We start from the raw sequence: 20635 nt of genomic DNA on the forward strand, positions 1-20635 counted from the left end.
GATGCAAGCACTTAGTTTTATTCCTTCAAAGTCTGGCACCTCGTTATTTATTTATAACAAGTCACATACATCCATAATTGTTCTCATATATGTTGATGATATTATTGTCACAAGCTCATCTAATGAGGCAATAGTAGGACTTTTGAAGGATTTGAGTGCAGAATTTGCTCTCAAGGATCTGGGAGATCTACACTATTTCCTAGAGATTGAAGTGAAGCAGCATAAGAATGGACTTCACCTCTCTCGGGAAAAATATGCAGTAGATCTCGTAAAAAAAGGCTTGCAAGGTTGTAAACCTACACTCACTCCTTTATCTAGTACAGAAAAATTATCTCTCACCAAAGGAGAACTTCTGGGTCCAGAGAATAGCACCAAATACAAAAGTCTAGTAGGTGCACTCCAGTATTTGACACTCACCAGACCTGATATTTCCTTTGCTGTTAACAAAGTATGTTAGTTCCTTCAGGCACCCACTATAGTTCATTTGACTGCTGCTAAGCGTATAGTCAGGTATGTGAAAAATACCCTGAGCATTGGTTTGAATTTTAGCAGGTCATCTTCTACTCTTATTAGTGCCTTCTCTGACTTAGATTGGGCAGGATGTCTGGATGACAGACACTCAACTGGTGGGTTTGCAGTATTCTTGGACCCAACCTAATATCATAATGTGCAAGAAAGCAAGCTACTGTTTCCAGCTATAGCACAGAGGCAGAAATCATGTGGGTGCAATCCATCTTGAAGGAGCTAGGTGTGAAGAGCACTAAAGCTCCATGTTTATGGTGTGATAATCTAGGTGCCACCTATTTGTCAGCAAATTCAGTCTTTCATGCCAGAACAAAACACATCGAGATAGACTTTCATTTTGAGAAAGAGTTGCGAATAAACTCTTAGACATTCGGTTTATCCACTCCAGAGACCAAGTTGCAAATGGATTTACAAAAGCTCTACCTACAAGAAGTTTTGAAGACTTCAAGCATAATCTCAACTTAATGAAGTTGTAATTAAGGGAGGGTGTCAAACATGATGCAATGTGTATGCCGTATGAATTGCAACGTGACACCAATATTTGGGCATGTAGGTTAGGTGGTTAGTGAGGGGGTCCTGGATTAGGGGGTATCCGGACAGCCGGACTGTGTACAGCGTCCGGACTATTGAAGCGTGAAGATACAAGACTCAAGACTTCAGCCCGTGTCCGGATGGGACTTTCCTTGGCGTGGAAGGCAAGCTTGGCGATCCGGATATTATATTTCCTTCCTTGTAACCGATTCCATGTAAACCCTAGCCCTCTCCGGTGTCTATATAAACCGGAGAGGTTGGTCCTTAAAAGGCCGATCACAATTACAATCATACCATAATAGGCTAGCTCTTAGGGTTTAGCCTCTATGATCTCGTGGTAGATCTACTCTTGTACTACCCATATCATCAATATTAATTAAGCAGGAAGTAGGGTTTTACCTCCATCGAGAGGGCCCGAACCTGGGTAAAACATATGTGTCCCTTACTTCTTGTTACCATCAGCCTTGACGCACAGATCGGGACCCCCTACCCGAGATCCGCCGGCTTTGACACCGATATTGGTGCTTTCATTTAGAGTTCCTCTGTGTCGTCGCTGTCAGGCTCGATGACTCCTTCAATCGTCATTAACGACGCTGTCCAGGGCGAGACTTTCCTTCCCGGACAGATCTTCGTGTTCGACGGCTTCACGCTGCGGGCCAATTCGCTTGGCCACCTGGAGCGGATCGATAGCTATGCCCCCGGCCATCAAATCAGGCTCGGAAACCTGAACTACACGGCGGATATCCGTGGAGACTTGATCTTCGACGGATTCGGGCCAGCGCTAGAAGCGCCGAACAGTCGCAATGAACACGGCTTAGACCTGCTGTCAGATGTTGCTCGGGATATCATCCCGGCAGAAGCCTCAGATCTAAATCCGGGGTAGGTTACTTCGCTCAAGGACGGAGGGCTGGACCCCGCCCCGCTGGCCGTACCCTCATCGGCGATGGAGCCGAACATAGGTCTCACCTCTGAGGGAGCCTGTGACTCCGTACCCCCGGATTCATATCCAGATGCAGGTTCCAGTCCGCGCGCCCCCGAGCCCGCCAATCCTGGTTGGACTCCGGTGATGGAGTTCACCGCGGCGGACGTCTTTCAGCACTCGCCCTTTGGCGACATGCTGGACTTATTGAAGTCTCTCTCCTTGTCAGGAGACTCCGGGCCGAACTATGTCCGGCTCGGGTGGGAAGCGGACAACGACGGAATTCGTTGCCCACCCACCACCCACTTCATTGCCACGATCGATGATCTAACCGATGTGCTTGACTTCGACTCCGAAGACGTCGACGGTATGGACGACGATGCAGGAGGACTACAAGGACCACCATGTACAGGGCAGTGGGCAGCCACCTCCTCATACAATATATATATGGTGGACACCCCAACGGAAACCAGTGGCGGTGAGGCAACGGCGGATAACCCCTCAGGGAGAAAAGCAAAACATGTGCGTTATCGGCACCACCCCAAGCCCCGCCACACCAAAAACGGCCCCGGAAACGAGAGCAGTCCGGACGGTGCCAAAAAGGAATACAACCCTAGTCAGCCTACACTTAAGCCGGTCGGACCAATGACGACGGGATGCTGGGAGAGGGACAATCACACACACCCCCTCCGACGACGAGGCAAGCCTCGGCAATGACGAATTCGGCGTACCGGAAGACCCAGTGGAACAAGTTTGCTTCAAGCGACAGCTCATGGCTACCGCAAGGAGCCTGCAAAGGAAGCAAGAGCAGCTTACAGCTGACCAGGATGTGCTAGAGGATAGGTGGATCAAGATACTGGCCGTCGAGAAGTACGAACTCGACAGCCCCAATAAAGGGCACACACGGCACAACTGGCTACCTCAACTCGAGCAGGAAAACCACGGGCACGCACACAGACGCCCACGCATCACTAAGGTCCAAGGCGGCAAGAAGCAGACACGAAGAGGCACCCTCAGGCCTCGGCATAAAGGTCATAAACATCAAGACATGGAAGCTGGTGCCAAGTCCGGCAACGCTCAGTCCGATAAACGGACAAAGAGCAGCACAAGCCTACTCGACCGAAGCCACTCGCTGGATCAGCCGTGTGAAATTCACGGTACCCCGAGAAGGACGGCAAAGCATACCAATAGAGAATGCAGGATTCTCAAAACAAAGCGGCTGGTCGCACGCCGGAAGCAATAAAGGGGAGATGCCTCGTCAAGACCCCCCCTCCCAGAGCGTAATAGTACGGCCGACCGCCCAGGACCACATAAACCACGGCAAGTCAAATGCAGTGCCTCTAGACCTAGTAGTCCGGGGGCTCCATAACACACAAAGCCCACAAGGGTATGAGGCAGAAATCATATGGGTGCAATCCATCCTGAAGGAGCTAGGTGTGAAGAGCACTAAAGCTCCATGTTTATGGTGTGATAATTTAGGTGCTACCTATTTGTCAGCAAATCCAGTCTTTCATGCCAGAACAAAACACATCGATATAGACTTTCATTTTGAGAAAAGAGTTGCGCAAAAACTCTTAGACATTCGGTTTATCCACTCCAGAGACCAAGTTGCAAATGGGTTTACAAAAGCTCTACCTACAAGAAGTTTTGAAGACTTCAAGCATAATTTCAACTTAATGAAGTTGTGATTAAGGGAGGGTGTCAAACATGATGCAATGTGTATGCCGTACGAATTGCAACGTGACAGCAATATTTGGGCACGTAGGTTAGGTGGTTAGAGGCATATCTTATCTTCTGTAACAATAGTTCCTGTAAAATCTCAACTGTGTGCACTATCAGGGAGGTGCGCCCCTGCCTATAACACGTACGGCGTCCCCGCTCGATGAGGTAAGTTGTTTTCGCTATGCACAATCTCAACCATGATGAGGTGCTTAATCATATTATCCATCGGCAAGAAATACTCTTGTAGGGTGCAATATGTGGGTTAGCTGACATGTTTGTGACGATTGGCTAGATGATCCTGCCAATTTTATGGTACCACTCTTGGTTGCTGACGATGTAAGAGTGGTTGCTAGCTTAGATCATGTTTGCTGTAAGTAAAGGTTGGCTTTTCGAGAGATGCAAGATTAATATAGCAAGAAAATGTTCTGTTCCTTTTAGTCCCAAAGGATCCACGTGATTTGCCCACAGGTCGACCACCATTCAAGTGGATGTGCATTGGTGAGTGTCAAACTAAAATGCCATGTATTAAATGTTGGAAATACCGAGTATGTTTAACTGTTTTTACCACCATCCCTGCCTCTCCACCCAATGGTGCACAGAGCCAATGTTCAACTGTTTTTGCAAATGCATGTTCTACATAGCACGTCACTAGTTGGTCAATGAAACCAATATGAGTGAGACAGGATGGAGACATATTTGAAAGCTGTTGAAGAACAGGGTCGGGTACTAACTAATTTGCTGCCTGGTTACAAGTTGTGGCAAGTTTTCTCTAATATTTAGGACAATACCTGCAATCGACTGTATATAGTGATGGATTGTCACCAACATTATGTTAATCATGACACTTATTTTGGGACGGATGAAGTATCTTGAAACCATGATCTTTCTTTTGTGTGGCTGGTCAGGGGAATCTTTTTCGTCTTGAAATCCAAGATCTTGGGGTACCATCCGGCAGCAAATACACATGTGCACACACAGCGTTGGTGCTGCAGCGTAGAATATGCCTATGAACTGATTCATGCACATGCATATAAGAGAAGCATTGCGGGCCCAAGGAAATCTTCTGTGCAAGTCTGTTCAACGCTTAGACGTCCCCAGATTACTAATAATCAACCGCGCCGCGGTTCGGTTGGTTCCACCATAACAACCACGTAGTTTCTCCTACCCGAGGACAAGTGCTAGGCAATCGAACATAAATATAAATCCAAGCAGAAAATAATAATATAGGGTGTGTGTTGAAGAGTGATGCTGATGCAGCACCAGTATGTTTCGAGCATGCGAGGTCGAGAGAACTATTCGCAGGACAACCACTAAAACATTGCAATTCTTACTGTATGCATTCTGATCCCATAAAGTTCAAGAACTCTGCCGACACACATTACGCCTTTTAATAAGACTAAAAAAACTAACACCGGTTGATTGAACCGATGCCTTGCTAAGAACATCATGATTAGTACATGATGCGTAGCTCAACACCAGATTCGAAGCTTACCAACTACGAGTATATAGTGGGGCTTACCAACTACTCCCTCCGTCTGAAAATATTTGTCGTAGAAATGGATGCAAATGGATGTATCTAGAACTAAAATAAATCTAGATACATCCATTCCTCGGACAAGTATTTTCGGACGGAGGGAGTATATGGTGGGGCTTTCAAAAGGAATTGCTTGGCATGTGCTTATAACTATAAAAAATTTATTAGATGCTCCTGTAAAATGGCAATTGTAGCCTTGCATAATAATAATATAAGTGCAAGTGGTTCCCCGTTGTCAGGTTGACAAGGGGGGTAACTTACATACTGATCTACTCCCGGTGTTGTTCCAGCCATAGCTTCCGATTACAAAGAAATGCCTTTGTAGAACAAAATTTGGATGCCCAGCTCAAAACTCAAACAAGTAGCTCCAAAATGATTGAGGATTGAATCAAAACCAAGTGAAGAGGTGCCCTTTTTTGGCACCTGGGTCCGACCAACATGCCACATGAGCATGTTCATGTACATTTGATGTTTCTTTCAACTGTACAAGTTAAGGGAGGATCCCCTAGGATTGCGATTGCTGAGTCCAGGGATTTTCGGCAGGCCAGTGCCATACTCAGAGATGCTGTAGCCCCTCTCAAGCTTCTCAGCTTCAAGAGGAAATTCCTCAAGCGTCTGAAAAAATACAAACATCAAATGGATGCTCGGCGCAAAAAAAAAATAAAAAAAATGGATGCGCGACGCATAAGTTGACAAGAACATCTAGGAGAGGAGTAAATACCCTGTGTGCCTGTTCAAGAACTTGGAGCGTTTCTTGAATACGCTGCCGTCTGATAAGTACTTCATCTGTTTCCCTCAGCATGTCATCAAGTAGGCTCTCCCTGCACACCAGATCGTCATTATAGAATGATTCTTCCAGATAGAAAGTAATCTGAAATTTACGATTGGGTTGCTCGCTAGCAAGTACATGAACCAAAGTGCAAGTCACCTGTACAGTTTCCGAATTAAAACGTTGTGGAGCTCCCGCTTTGTGTGGTTCACCTTAAGTAAAAAGATCAGTCAAACGCCAGCGTCACCAATACAGACTACTTTGGAAGTTGGATTTTAATTGTAATACTAATTAACAAGTAATGATACTTTGCTTGGCACAATGACCAACGTTGCTGGAACTTATGACTTTTAGCAACAAATTTTTAGTTCATGCAAGAAAATGTCTAGGTAGGGACAAAAAGAGATAAGTAAACCTCTCTTGAGAAGTAGTTTTTGTCTTTGATTCAGAGTATGCCAATATTACATACATCTACACCAGGAGTTAAATATTATAACATCCACAATTAGCATGCCAGAGTTTTTTATTTATATATATAATCGACCGTTGGAGACTTTTTTTTTAACAACAGGTATGTTAAAGCTCTCTAACAATTGGAGCAAAGAGCAAATAAGTTAGTAGAATTGTATTGCAAATTCACCAATAAGTAGATGGTCAACAAGGTATCTTCAAGACTTTAACAGGTATCACCACATTGTAGACACTAAACTTACCAAAAAATGCATTATAGCTTTGGGAACCGCATCCTCAATACTCTTTCTGACAATGTCATAGTAAGATTTGACCAAAAGCTTCACAATAGCTATCTCTGTTCTGTCCCGGTCAGTCTTGTTTTCTGATGGTTTCAAGGTGCTCGGTGGCTAGTAAGAACAAGGATAAGAATTGAAGATGAAATATGAAGTCCTGATGAATTACATATTGCAAAGTTCACTTGTGATAGTAAATTCACCTCTCTTAACCGAATCATAGAGTATAAGCTATTGAGGCTGTAACCTCGAGGATCTGACATGCTTGACAAACTCCCACTAACAAGTGAGTGACCATTCTGGCCTCCACCTGCCACACTTGTTCCTACATTGATTGTACCAGATTTCAGACCATAGCCCAAAAATATTGTGCCAGATTTCAGATCATAGCCCAAAAACATATCTCCTTATATACAACTGCAATAATTGGCAGAACTGTTTGATATATTGTAATTTGCAGGTATTGAACACTTCAATGTATAGAACTTGCAGGTACTAAACACTAAGGCGAGTTCGAATATAAACAGAACATATTTTTGGGCCAAAGTTTATAATATCGAGGCTGTGTCTCGGGTGGCTCCAGAAAGGATGCACGGGATATATGGAACAACGATGTACAGTGTGCTAGTTAAATGCCCCCAGGATTTATTAACTTCTTATGTATGTCTAAGTTGGCCTTTCTCATCAATCATTGCTGCCGTTCAAAGGTAGATATCATTATATTCCTAGTATGTGCGCAGACGAAGTTAGAAAACTTTGACCAACAATGCCCAGAACATATTAATCAGTAGATTTTTCATATAAAAATACAAACATGTCATTATATTATTACGTAATTTATAACTAGGTAAAGTAATGGGCAACAGTGTGTATTGGGTAATGATCAATGGTGTGTACTGGAGACTGGGTGCACTTGAATTACTACCTCACGTAGCATAGCTACACAACATTCATCTAGCCCGTTTAAGATGGCCCATAGAAGCAAGGCTCACTGTTCAGTTGCATGAAGGCTAAAATGCAGAATATACTCTCTTTTTTTGGGAAAACAAATGTAGAATATACTTTGAAAAGTAACTAATCAAACTTCCTCGGCAACAAAATTATCTATAGGTAGATGGGACGAAAGGGGGTGGTGCGTTCACAGCAATGACGCTCTAACACATGCCCTGATGGATGGTGGTCAAGACAAAGAAGCAGTCCGGATGACCACAACTCCACTAATCCAATACTACTGTTTCCATGGTTGCTCATCTCCCCGTGCGGGAGACTTTTTTTTCAAAAGGGCTTGTATTAATTACAATTAGGCAAAAGTTGCAGGCTATATTGCCACCAAACCTATATATTTTTTACCAAATGACCAATCTCGCTTGGAAAGACTAGGATTTCCCTTGCCTTGGATCCAAACATACTCTGTGTTGAAATCTGAAATGACAAGTAAAAGATAATGGAGGTAGTATTCAGAAATATGATAGTTTATATCTGATATGGGCAATCCAATCTCATCACTTAGCAAAAAGGATGAGTCGAAGTTCCCAACCGAAGGTATTCACATCATGTGGCTTCCCAGCGAGTAAATATTTCTCCACAAATAGATTTATAAACCAAAGGCATAAAGGTGGGTCGATTTGGTCATATCATACTGTATTTCAACTTCGGATCATCAGAAGATTTTTCTTTTGTCTTTGTATCGTATGAATTGCCAAGCAGGATTCAAATTGCCTGCGTTAACCTGTCGAAACAGCTAGGATTAAGGACAGGTTATACCAGCCAGGTGCAGCAGTGACTCGTTAAATTCGTGTTAAACCACTATGGGGCTAACCACGGGCAAGTTTGGGCGATTTGCACATCTGAATATCACGTCTCAACAAGCAACTGGTTATTTTCTTCTAAACAGGAAGTGAACAGATGGTATTATGAATACACTGATGCAGCAGTGCATGGCGATTAGCCAATCACATATATGTCCAGTTCTGACAGGTTGGGCCATGTGATCTAGGATTTAATTCATTGGTGCCCCGGCTGCTCAACGCCTGGCCTGGAGCTCATTTGGTTGCATCCTGGAGAAGCCTGGGTAAGCCTGGCCTGGATCAACCGGCACCTTGGTTAGCCTGAACCAGGTCTTCCCAGTTCAGGCCACTAGGTCAGGTTTCAGCTGGAAGATGATGATCCATGACGCCAAATCCGCCAGCACCAACCATAACCAGACAGGAAATGGGAACTTAAACCTCTTAGACATATTACTAGCAAATGAACAGTGCTTAGTTATTCATATATTATATAACTGGTTCAAATATGAAATCAAATGAGCTATCAGGAAAGCATGACGCAAATGCAACATCATATGAATTCAGTGCAACCCAGATTGACATCGTGCTTGCACAGAAGTTACAATGATAAAAATCTCCAAAGCAGAGAAATGCAGATCAAGCATATGACTTGTATAATTACAGCTACACTGGTTTACCTGCATCTGTATCAGGCTGAAATCCCTGGTCAGCAGAAACACAAGACAGAAAATGAAGTTGGGTAAAATTGTTAATATCATGTTATAACACATCTAGAAAACAAATTTTGAAACAGTCATAAGATACTATTTGAGATCTGATAACCTTCTCAGCTGTTGCTCCTCTGGAAGTATCTCTTGCAAAAACAGCACGTGACTTTTGACCTCTTTCAGATTTGATCTGTACATTGTTCTCAGTAGAAGATTTTAGCTGCGCCTCAGAACTTATACCAACACCATCCTGCAATAAGTGAAGTGGAAAAAAGATGTAACACCTCCCCTCGAGTCTAAACAAAATCAAATGAGCTTAGCAACTAATTAGAAATGTTGATGTATGTCAAGTACCATCTTCTAGTAATCTGCAATTAGATGACATGTATAAAATGCACAAGTTGATTCTTTGTAAATTCGCTAAACCTTGTGGCTCAGATTGATTTATGCCCGGCTTATGTTTACTAGCAATTGTACATGTCAAATGCATGTTTCTCGGAATATATATTGCATACACATAGAAAGTATATACTAACAATATGAGGACAGCCATATTTAAGATATAAGTGTACTCATTACCAAATTATTTCTTATCTTACAAACTACTCGAACGAAAAATATCACGCATTAGGCATGACCAACTATCTATACCAACATCGACGTATGTTCGCCCCAGTCGAAGATAGATCAGAATTGGGTCCTGGGGCTTCTGTTATTTCTTAATTTTATTAGTTGTGTCAACAATTATAACTAATCATGTAGTAATTCAAACAAAATCAAATTACTTATATTATTGTGACAATAGTTGTAGTTGACTGTGCTAATACAAGAAAAACTCAACACTAAAAATTCACGTTTTCACTCTTTTTTTAGTGAAGTGAATTCCGTGAGCATGCTGACAGTATGTAATCTGTCAATACGATTTTGACATAGAATTATTCAAGTTAGAACAATTTGTGTATAAACACAACTTCCATCCACATTGATTCCAGAGCCATCATGCGAGTTGACCTACTCCTTTCAATTAATTGTTTTCTTCAAAAGGAGCGGTTGCGGGTGTCGTTTACTATTGAATTCTTAGTGACATTAAAAAATTGATTAGTCATACTAAAGAGAATAAAACTACTCCGCGGATAGCACTAGCAGAGCAGTCAAATGCAAAGGTTCATTGTTGCAAAGGTACATCCCAGTCATCCACATTGGACTTCTCTTTACGTTATTCAGGAATAGATACAAAATCTGAGGTGGAAAAGATGTTACCTTGTGAACCGATAGTGAAGTTGGTCCTCTCGAAGATAGACCTTCGTGCTTAGCAAGTTCAACAACCTTGCTGCCTCCAACAAAGCTTGAATGTGAGGTATTTATGTAATCCATCTGTAGAAATATTTGTATAATTGCATATAAGAAAATAAACACAAAAGACAATAAAATGGAGCTATGCGCACAAGCGAATAACAAATCAAGACACTCATTAGCATGCATCTGCAACCCCAGTGTCAAATACCAATCCACAAAGTTCAAAAAAAAGAAGGTTCTTAATTGGAATAGATAACCGAACATGTAACTACCATAACTGAAACCAGAATAGAACATGGGAAAACATGAATTAGATTGTGAAAAAACTAAATACAATTACAACTGAGATAGATCATCACAATGCTGAGCTCATAATAACCTAACTTGTTCAACAATATTTAAAACATAACTGGTAATAAATGCATAAATAACCAACTTTTGTTAGGATACTCAAGACTGTATCCTTGCATTAATACAGGGGGACACGAGTATAGTGGGACCCTTAAACCAGAGTGACAGGTTATAGCAGCCACATTGTTAAAACCAGCTTCTTTGCAAAGCATATCCAATAGTGTAAGATGAAAGCAACCGATTGTTTAATGGTTGGTTACTTTAGTTGCAGGATACTGTGGATAGTAAACACCCCGAAAATTAAACTTTACTATCGGAGAAATCCAATGGTTACCACCAATTGGCAAATAAGAACTCAGAATATAAACACTTACCTCCATTTCAATAATATGAGTTATCATTGTCTCCGCAGGTCGAAGACCATCTCTCAAGAAATTGCTAACTGATTCACCCATCCGTCTTTTAAGAATTGGGTATTTCTGCAGCTCACTAGTTAAGCAACCATGGCTAATCTGCATTATTCAGGATACCTTATAACTAACGTAATTAGAGGTTGATAGGAATAACATAGTTACGGGTACATACTTTGACTAACTCGTCATAGATAAATTTGGCACACTGAAGACTTGGATCAAGCAAACGGCCTATCTGCTTTCGCACAAGAATCTCAAAAGGCACCTACAATTTATAATAGGAAAAAAAACATACTTCTGAGCATGGAGGAGTCCGGTAAGAAGACATTAACTGGAATAACAAAAATTTAACAAGTAAGGATTGCATCATCCAGAGAAAAGGTAAACCTCTGGCAGAAACATAGCCCCCTTTGGACCGTCAGAGTTCTGTATGCTCGTGCGGATATCTTCATCGCTTATATTCTTGCAAGGGTCAATTTCCTTCATATAGAGTAAGTAACTAAGAAATGTGAACCACTAGATTTATCACACACAAAAAAGGAAATATGTGAACCACAAGATGAAACAGGTGAAAATTATGACACATACTGTTGCTAAAATGATGGGAATTAATGTCGTTTGTAATGCCATATAGCTATATACGATGATAAACAGCGTCAACAAAATATACGATGATAAAAGTAACACTAGCACGAGGTAATTGTTTCTGCCCAGAAATTAAAATGATCTGCAGGAAGATATACTAGTTTATTACAGTGCACAACTTTTTCCCCTAAAGCATTTTTTTTGCGGGGGCCCCTACAGCATGTTGATATAGGGGACACAACAATTAAGGCAGAAAATACTATAATGTGACTATGGAGAGCAGAACCCTTCCTGAAAGGGCAGATCTCAAGAAAATTCTCTGGTAAGGCATACTAAACTATCACAAGAAATTCCCGAAAAAGAGAGAGGTCATCACCAAAGAACCAGCCATTTCACAAAATGCAAAATCAGTCTACATACAAAATAACTAAGGAAAAATCACCACAATAACTTAATCTAGAAAATGGTAGAAGTTGCTGTTCGCTGTGAATTTGTATTTATTTTTTATTTTTTGCCACTGTGTAGGTCAGTTTATGACATGAAGTTTATGTCAAAGTATCACTTCCCACATTTCTGCTCTCATAGCACCCACTAAAACCACTTAGCTCGTGTAGTATTGCGAACATGGAGCTCACTGCCAACCGCCCGCATCACTATTACACTGAAGCATCAACTGCTGCACCATGTTCCCAGCTGTGTCGCCCTGCCATGCTGCCCATTAAGCCCAACTGTGTATCTAGTGGGTTTGCAGCAGCAAGGGCTTTCAGTTGTGACTTAGATTGAGATTTTAAGCATGCGCTAACTCTAACTGATGCATGCAGTCATTTTCTCAGCAGCTGGCTGATGCATTATCAAGTCCAGGACCAGGAGTAACATATGCATGTGCTTTAGGAGTAGAAAGAGACACTCGCTTGTTTTTAATGAAGCAAAGGGGTATATTTGGCGGAGTGCTAGATGAAGCATAATTCTGTAACTAGTGAGTAGTATTTTTGCAAACTAGTCCCAGGGAGCACTATTCTCATTATATGCAAATTTAATTCTCATATTAACACACAGTGAATTGTAATAACATGGATACATGTCTGCTGTGTAAATATGTCAAGCTATTGCTTTTGCAAACCTCCAAGCTTTTGACAAAAATTGACTGAAAAATGTAGTGAATTCTTGCTCCACCAGAAAGCTGATCTGTTGACACTTTATTTTTCCCCTCCACCATCGAAGAAAAAGCTGAAAACATGAAGATATTATTAACATTAGAAAAAGAATAGCATTGGGAAAATCAAACACTTCACAAAATAAGTTCTTAATATTCTGACATCTAAATTGTCATGTAACTAAAAGAGTTCCACAACGGTAAAAATAAACAAGCAAATGCTTTCTAAACAGTTAAGATAATTTAAAGATATAAGTACTTTTTCTGAGTTTTGAATTAATTATTGAATGGAACTGGACTACAAAGGATTGTTGATTGAGTCACCATAACAGCAATAGTTCTTAAAAATAGCAACAAAACAAAAATTAGTAAGTTAAGGTTTTACAATGAATGGAACAGATCATTCTTCCTTACCTTCACAATATTTTCCCAATATGTTCAACAGTTTGACTCCCTGACCAGCCTGCATATCGAAGACCAGAAAGGCAGGGTTGAAAAGTAAAAGAAAATGACACTAGAAAGAAACCAACATGTGCGTGAAACAAGAGAAGATCAGGTAAATATATGGTTACTAAGAAAAACAACATGCATAAGGGAGTCAGGTGTAATGCGTCATGTATGTAGTTCAACAGAGCATGACATATGATAATTGTAATAACTAATAAGTGATTCTCATGCCAATGCATATAAGATATAGCAAACTCTAAACTGTGCCCAGTTAAGGCATCCCAGCAATAAATGACAGTTCCATCATAAAGCAGGTATTCACAATTTATACTTATGTAATATCAGTGTAATTACCGTCGATTCTGCCGTATCACCATATGCAGCATGTTCCTTGGCAACTGCTACCAACTGAGCATTTATTCGAGATTTCAAACCTGGAAGCATATCTGTGATGTGCTTTAGTAGAATCTGTAAATAAGAGCCAAGAGTTGCAATGATGAGGTGCACAGATAGAATCATTAGATGTATTAATATCACTTATGGAAGCATCATAGACAGTGTCTATGGATAAACGAAGGTGCCCATAGATAGTGCATCAATACATACGGCAAAGGCTTGACCTTTTTCAGCAAGGCGTTCATTAGTTACTATTCAAGAAGTATTATATTTCATCCACTTAAAAGTTTTGTTAACCACACCAACTTTTATCAAGTTAATCTCTCAGTTACATGCTAAAACTAGAGGTTTCAACTTAAACATGAAAAATCATTCATTGACCCACTATCTTGCAGTAAATTGGGAATAATTCATCCTAGATCAGATTAGTGTCAAAAAAACATTTCTCCTGGAGCCTGGGTATGTTGATGTTTGTTCAGGATATTATTGGTAAATGAAGTACAAAGAGACTAACAACATAAGCAACATAGGCAATACAGGGGCAAGAAAAGTACAACAAATATTTAACAGAATGTGTCAATACCATATTTAACTTCTTGGCCAATTGAGGAACACCACAACATTGTGAAAGACCATGATAAGCCTGTTAAAAGAAAATAAAATAAATACAATCAGACACAGCTTATAAGAAAATATGCCTAGTCACAATGGATAGTACTGCTGCAAGAAAATTCACAGGTTCCAGGCATACAGGTAGAGTCGAGAAAAACTTCTCCTCAAAGGCAAGTGCATCTTTGATGCTTCGGTTAAAGTTGATGTCCTGTAGGAATCATCCACTTGTGTTAGATTAGAAGTTAGAACAAATAACTTTATCAATTTAGGCAGTAGCATTATCATTAACTGCTAAGATCCAAGTTTAAATAACCAATTGAATTCACTACCAACACATATAAAGAACTAAGAAGTTTAGAAATATAACAGCACAGCACATGAGTTTCTTGTCGTCTTTTTATGTGTGTGTGAGAGAGAAAGAGCAGTCAGAACATGAAATTCAAAATGACAAACAAAATTATCAGGTTTTGTGGTTTTGCCTCGGAATATACCTCTTGGCTGCGATTCACAATACCTACATAACCAAGCTTGAGGGGGATTACATTTCCCAGTAAAAAGTTACGAGCATCAGTACCCCTGTCCATGATGTCCAACTAAGGCCATTGAAAAACAAATCAAAATTGTCATCACGAGTAAGGTAACAACTTTGCAGTATTAATTTTGTACACACATTAATACCTTGGTGATAACACCAATTGTACGAGATCCTGCCAGAAAGACAGCAAACAGTTAAGTTTACACTTCTTAGCTACAAGGAACTTCATAATAAATTCTTCCATAGAGTTGCTTATGTACCATCAGGATCACCAAGCCGTGCCAGTTGAAGAGCATCAGAATTAGCTAAATCTGCATTTGCGGGTGAGACGGCCAAGATAATGCAGCTTGGATGCTTAATGTATTGCATGATCATTGTTCTTATTCTTGACTCAATATCACTAGGCTGATCTCCGACCGGAACCCTTGTAATTCCAGGGAGGTCAACCAATGTGATGTCAATTACATTTGGTGAGAAGATTTTCAGACGAATCTGTTTGTCAGAGACACCTTTGTTACCTCCAGCTTCTTTGTCCGTTTCCGACTGAAAGCAGGCAATATATTTCTCTCGTGAGAACATTATGAAGGCATGCAATTAATAAATAATACAGTTTCAAATATTACTTGAGAGGTGCTACAAATAGAAAGAGTGGAATAAGATGAATAGAGGGGGAAAATCAGTGTCTCACAAGACTAAGATAAATAAAACAGAAGGAACAAAGTTAAATATTCAGGACTTACATGTTTACTAATACAATGAAAACATAAGTTAGACAAGAAAAAAATAGACATATAAACAAATACTGCCTCCATTCCAAAATACATTATGTCCGTCCTAGAAAGCCTGCAGTCAAACTTCTCTACCTTTGACCATCAATTGCTGGGGGGAGGGGGGGGGGGCTGGGCGTACTAGTTACTACTATCACATGAGAAAGCAATTACAAACTCTCCGGAGTGTTCCATTAAGGCAACCTTTCTGAATCTAAGTATATTTATCGTGTATGATCCTCCCGCGTGTTAGTGTCCAACTGGCTTCGGCATTTGAGCAAGGCTAACAAGCACCAATAGGCTAATAAGCGGATATACTGGGGATGCATGATAATATTCAGATTACTTGCATCTTGCAAAGTGATGCCATGCTATAGAAAAAAGAACAGAACTATCTTCGAACTTTGTCCTGATGATGATTGTACCACCATAAAGAAATAATTGTGTGCACGAGACTGACTGGAAGGTCCATAGTAATGTTAAAAGTGCATGATTCACAATATCTGCTGCAAAGTTTAAGCAACAGTTATTTTCGACAAGAAAAAACTAGAAGATGGACATTAACTGATAAAATTCCAGCCAGTAATATCGGCGGGTGCTAGTGCAGAAGTAACACAGCATGTCAGCACAATCGTTGCTCCATCCGCAAACTACAAAAACTGCAAGTTATGTATAGTTGTAGTGGTACTCTTACGAACTACAATCCTTTGTTTAAGTCATGGAATCAGCAAAACAAAAATGCCTATAGAGTACAAGAAGCAAACAAGCAAAGCTACAGCCGTCACCAAGGCTGACGCACAATTTTTGGGTACCCAGCATTACAGCAAACATATTGCATACACTCGGAAAACAAGCAAAGCTACATCAATCCGTGAGACCAAGGCACTCGTTTCAAGCCCCCAGCGACAGCAAACATGTCACCCGCACCCAGCAAAGCAAAGCTGCAGCAATTGCAGAGAAACTGACCTGGATCTCGCGCTTGATGTGTTCGAAATCGTCGAATCGGCGGCCGGGGGCGTGGAGGAACTCGCCCCACTCCTCGGGGGCCGAGTGGCGCACGAGCTGGAGCACGAGGGGGCGGCGCGTGCAGATTTCGGGGCCCCTCGGGAGGAAGTCGCGGCCGACGAGCGCCTCCAGCACACTTGACTTGCCGCTGCTCTGCCCGCCGATCGCCGCAACCTGTGGCAGCTCCACGCCGGCGGCGGCGTCGCCGTCCAGCCGCGCCATGATGTCTTGCAGCCTATTGACGAGCGGGATCACGGCTTGGCCCACTGTCGCCGGTTGCGCCGCCGCCGCCGCAGCAGCCGCTGCCGAGTCAGCCATCGCCGCCGACAGTGTTGGGTTTTGGGAGACTAGAGGGAACGCTTTGGGGCTAATTTCCTCTCTTTTTCTTCGCTGGGGTTTTGTGTGGATGTGCGTATTGTGTGAGATACCTGCAGCATCAAAACAGAACGAAAATTTACAAAATGGAAATGAAAACAAAAGTTTACAAAGTTTTCCATATAGGCGAAAACAAAACAGCATTTTTTATGGAATTTATGAAGAAAAAGAATTTCCATCAGTATATGTATAGGGAAACTCTTCTAATCACCACATGGATCACGTCGTTTCCTCCGTGTCAGACCCGAGTAGTTTTATCGATCTATTTGGGAAATTGTATGGAGGAAATCGTGACCTAGCTCGGATTTGAGATGTATTTGTTGCTATAAGAGAGTTGTATTGTCTAGGGTTCTAACCCATAGTTGGCAATTGGGGAAATCAACATGAACCTTCCAGCCACAACCCGGCTCGTTATAAGCAGATAAATGACAGCTAGTGGTAAAGAAAGTGAAACGCTACAGTGACAACGGTAAATGACATCGGATGGTGGAGACGTGTTGTAGACGCAGAAGCCATCGTCGCCATTCGTTGTTGCTGAAGCGATATTGTCTGAAACGCTACATCTCTTTTACTGAAGACTGAAAGTGTTAACTGAACCATCAACAGTCAGTCCTGACATTGCCCCCTTGTAAGATTCGACGTGTCCACACGACGCTTGTGCTGCATTACACCAAGCTTGGGTTGTCACTTTCAAAAACTCCGAAAAAGTATACTTAATGAAATCGGTATCCTCCCAGGTGGCCTCCTTGGAAGATAAATTTTGCCATTGTATTAACTGTTGTACCACCGGCATGTTATGTCTGGAAACTTGTCTGACCTGAAGAACCTCTGTTGGGCCAGTCTTGGTAGTACCCTGGACTAGGTATGGATTTTGGACCAATCTGCTTTTTCAACTGACTAACATGGAATACTGGATGAATTTTCACATGCTCAGGAAACTGAAATTTGTAAGCAGACTTGTCAATCTTTTGTACAATGAGAAATGGTCCATAATACTTATGTTGCAATTTCAAGGCGCCTCTAAAACCATAAACTGCTAGTCTGTAGGGAGCCATTTTGAGATATACCATACCTCCCACCTCAAAAACTCTCTATACTCTTTTAAGATCTGCATGATTTTTCATTTTGTCCTGGGCCTGCAGTAAGTTGGTTTTTAGTTGCTCCAGCATATATTGCTTAGCGGACAAAAAGTTGTGAGCTTCTTTCTCCTAGGGTCCAGGTATGGCTAGTTCAAAAATTATTGGAGGGAAAAAACAACAAAGAGCTTGAAAGGGGGCATTTTGATAGCAGTGTGGTATGTGGTATTATACCAATATTCAGCTAGAGATATCCAAGAGCACCACTTTAGGTTTTGTACTTGCCATGCATCTCAGATAAGTCTCAACACATTGATTAACTCGTCCTGTTTGGCCATCAAATTGAGGGTGGTATGATGTATTGTACCATAACTCACTTTACCAAGTAGAAAAAAATATCCTTCCACAATTTGCTGGTAAATATTATGTCCCTGCCGGATATGATCAGTTTGGGTGGTCCATGTAACCTGGGTATATTATCCAGAAATGTTTGTGCCACACTGAGGATAGTATATGGATGGGATAGTGGAACAAAATGGGCATATTTTGTATATCTATCCACCACTACTAGTATCACTTCTTTGCCATTTGAATTTGGGAGGCCTTCTCCATAGAGATATGTTGCCATGCCATGTCAGTTATAAGGAGGGGATCTAACAAACAAGGTTGAAGATAATTTTCATGCTTTGCTCTCTGGCAGATAGGGCAAGCAGCAATGAAAGTTTCCACTTCTTTCTTTAATCCTGGCCAGTAAAATATGTTCTTAACTCTCTGGTATGTTGCTCTTGTTCCAGAATGACCCCCAATAGGTGAACTATGCAATGCAACCAACAATCTAGTTCTGAGAGCAGGAACATTTCCTACTAAAATTATTCCTTTAGATCTGATGATACCAGGTGTTAATTGGTGGTATGAAGTAGTGTGAGAATGATGCAACAGTAATTGTGCTAACAATTGTTTGGCCACTGGATCTTGCTGATAGCTTTGTACTAATTCTTTTGCCCAAACAGGTGTGACAGCTGACATTGCCATGCAAGATGGTAGGGCTCTGGAAAGAGCATCTACCACTTTATTAAGAACACCTTTTTTGTACTGAATTTCAAGGTTAAACTCCAGCAATTTCATCATTAACTTATGTTGCACTCCCTCTGTGATTTTCTGGTCTATAATAAACTTGAGTGACTGTTGATTTGTTTTGATCAACAACTCTCTACCTAGTAGATAGTGCCTCCATCTTTTCAGGGCTTCCAATATAGCTAGGGCTTCTTTCTCATAAATTGACATAGCAGCATTTCTAGGGCATAGGGCAGAACTATAAAATACTATAGGCCATCCTTGTTGCATTAAAAGTGCCCCAATTCCTTTGCCTGAAGCATCAGTTTCCAATACAAAAGGTTGGGAAAATCTGTAAGTGGCAATACTGGAGCAGTAATTAAGGCATGTTATAGTTGTGCAAATGTTGTGTCATGAGCAGTTGTCCAAGCAAACTGTCCTTTCTTCAGAAGATCGTGTAGGGGTCTACAAATAACACCATATCCCTTAATAAATCTTATGTAGTACCCTGCCAAACCCAGAAAACTCCTTAGTTTTGTAACATTGTCTGGTGTTGGACACTCAACAATAGCTTGTATCTTCTTGAGTTCTGTTGCTACTCCTGCTGCAGAAATAACATGACTAAGATATTCTACTTGTTGTACAACAAAGACACATTTCTTTTAGTATATGTAGAACTGTTTGGAGGTGCTCCATATGCTCCTTGAGTGTCTTGCTATAAATCAAGATAAAAAGACTAACACAAACGTCCTTATATAAGCTCCAAAAATGTTGTTCATCACTGCTTGAAAAGTTCCTGGAGCATTAGAAAGGCCAAAAGGCATTACCAAATATTCAAAATGTCCAAGAAATGTTCTGAAAGCTGTTTTATGAAGATCATCAAGATGCATTCTGATTTGGTGATAACCAGTCCTTAAGTCAATTTTGGAGAAATACTTTGCTCCATGTAGCTCATATAACAAATCTTCTATTACTGGTATTGGAAATTTATTTGGTTGTTGCATTTTTCCTGAAATCAGTACAAAGTCTCCTAGATCCATCTTTTTCTTTACTAGAATGACAGGAGCTGCATATGGACTTTGACTGTGTCGGAGGAAATGAGCTACCAGTAGTTTCCTAATTTGGTTTTCCATTTCTTGTTTTTGGTGTTGAGGAACTCTGTATGGCCTAGCATGAGGTGGGTCTATTCCATGTTTTAAAGGAATGGTATGATCACATTCTCTGTGAGGAGGCAGAGTAGAAGGTTCCTCAAACAAATCAGCATAATCCATCAATAAATTCTGTAGCTGAGGTGGAGTTTGAAAACCTTCAGGAGCCTCTGAAACAATATA

At 41.1% G+C, this 20635-nt stretch overlaps 1 protein-coding gene across 1 annotated transcript; it reads right to left on the reverse strand.

The window, feature by feature from the left end:
- Window positions 1–5400: 5400 nt before the first annotated feature.
- LOC119364080 (dynamin-related protein 3A-like) lies at window positions 5401–17173 on the reverse strand. Its single transcript, XM_037629484.1, has 20 exons — window positions 16762–17173; window positions 15289–15571; window positions 15172–15200; window positions 14985–15086; window positions 14633–14701; window positions 14465–14524; window positions 13840–13953; window positions 13453–13501; window positions 13006–13112; window positions 11688–11780; window positions 11473–11565; window positions 11262–11399; window positions 10501–10614; window positions 9356–9490; window positions 9211–9235; window positions 6950–7071; window positions 6714–6860; window positions 6160–6212; window positions 5953–6052; window positions 5401–5846 (listed from the first exon to the last, which is right to left on the reverse strand). The coding sequence occupies exons 1-20, from the start codon at window positions 17116–17118 to the stop codon at window positions 5709–5711; spliced, it is 2328 nt and encodes a 775-aa protein (XP_037485381.1). The 5' UTR covers window positions 17119–17173; the 3' UTR covers window positions 5401–5708.
- Window positions 17174–20635: the final 3462 nt, after the last annotated feature.

The sequence above is a fragment of the Triticum dicoccoides genome, chromosome 2B, assembly GCF_002162155.2.
Source record: "Triticum dicoccoides isolate Atlit2015 ecotype Zavitan chromosome 2B, WEW_v2.0, whole genome shotgun sequence".
Classification (NCBI taxonomy): domain Eukaryota; kingdom Viridiplantae; phylum Streptophyta; class Magnoliopsida; order Poales; family Poaceae; genus Triticum; species Triticum dicoccoides.

Coding starts and splice junctions, on each gene's coding strand:
- LOC119364080 (XM_037629484.1), bottom strand. CDS start 17,118: ATGGCTGACTCGGCAGCGGCTGCTGCGGCGGCGGCGGCGCAACCGGCG. Junction 11,781..13,005: donor TTTTTGTCAAAAGCTTGGAG/GTTTGCAAAAGC, acceptor CTCTATATGAAG/GAAATTGACCCTTGCAAGAA. Junction 11,400..11,472: donor TCTATGACGAGTTAGTCAAA/GTATGTACCCGT, acceptor TGAATAATGCAG/ATTAGCCATGGTTGCTTAAC.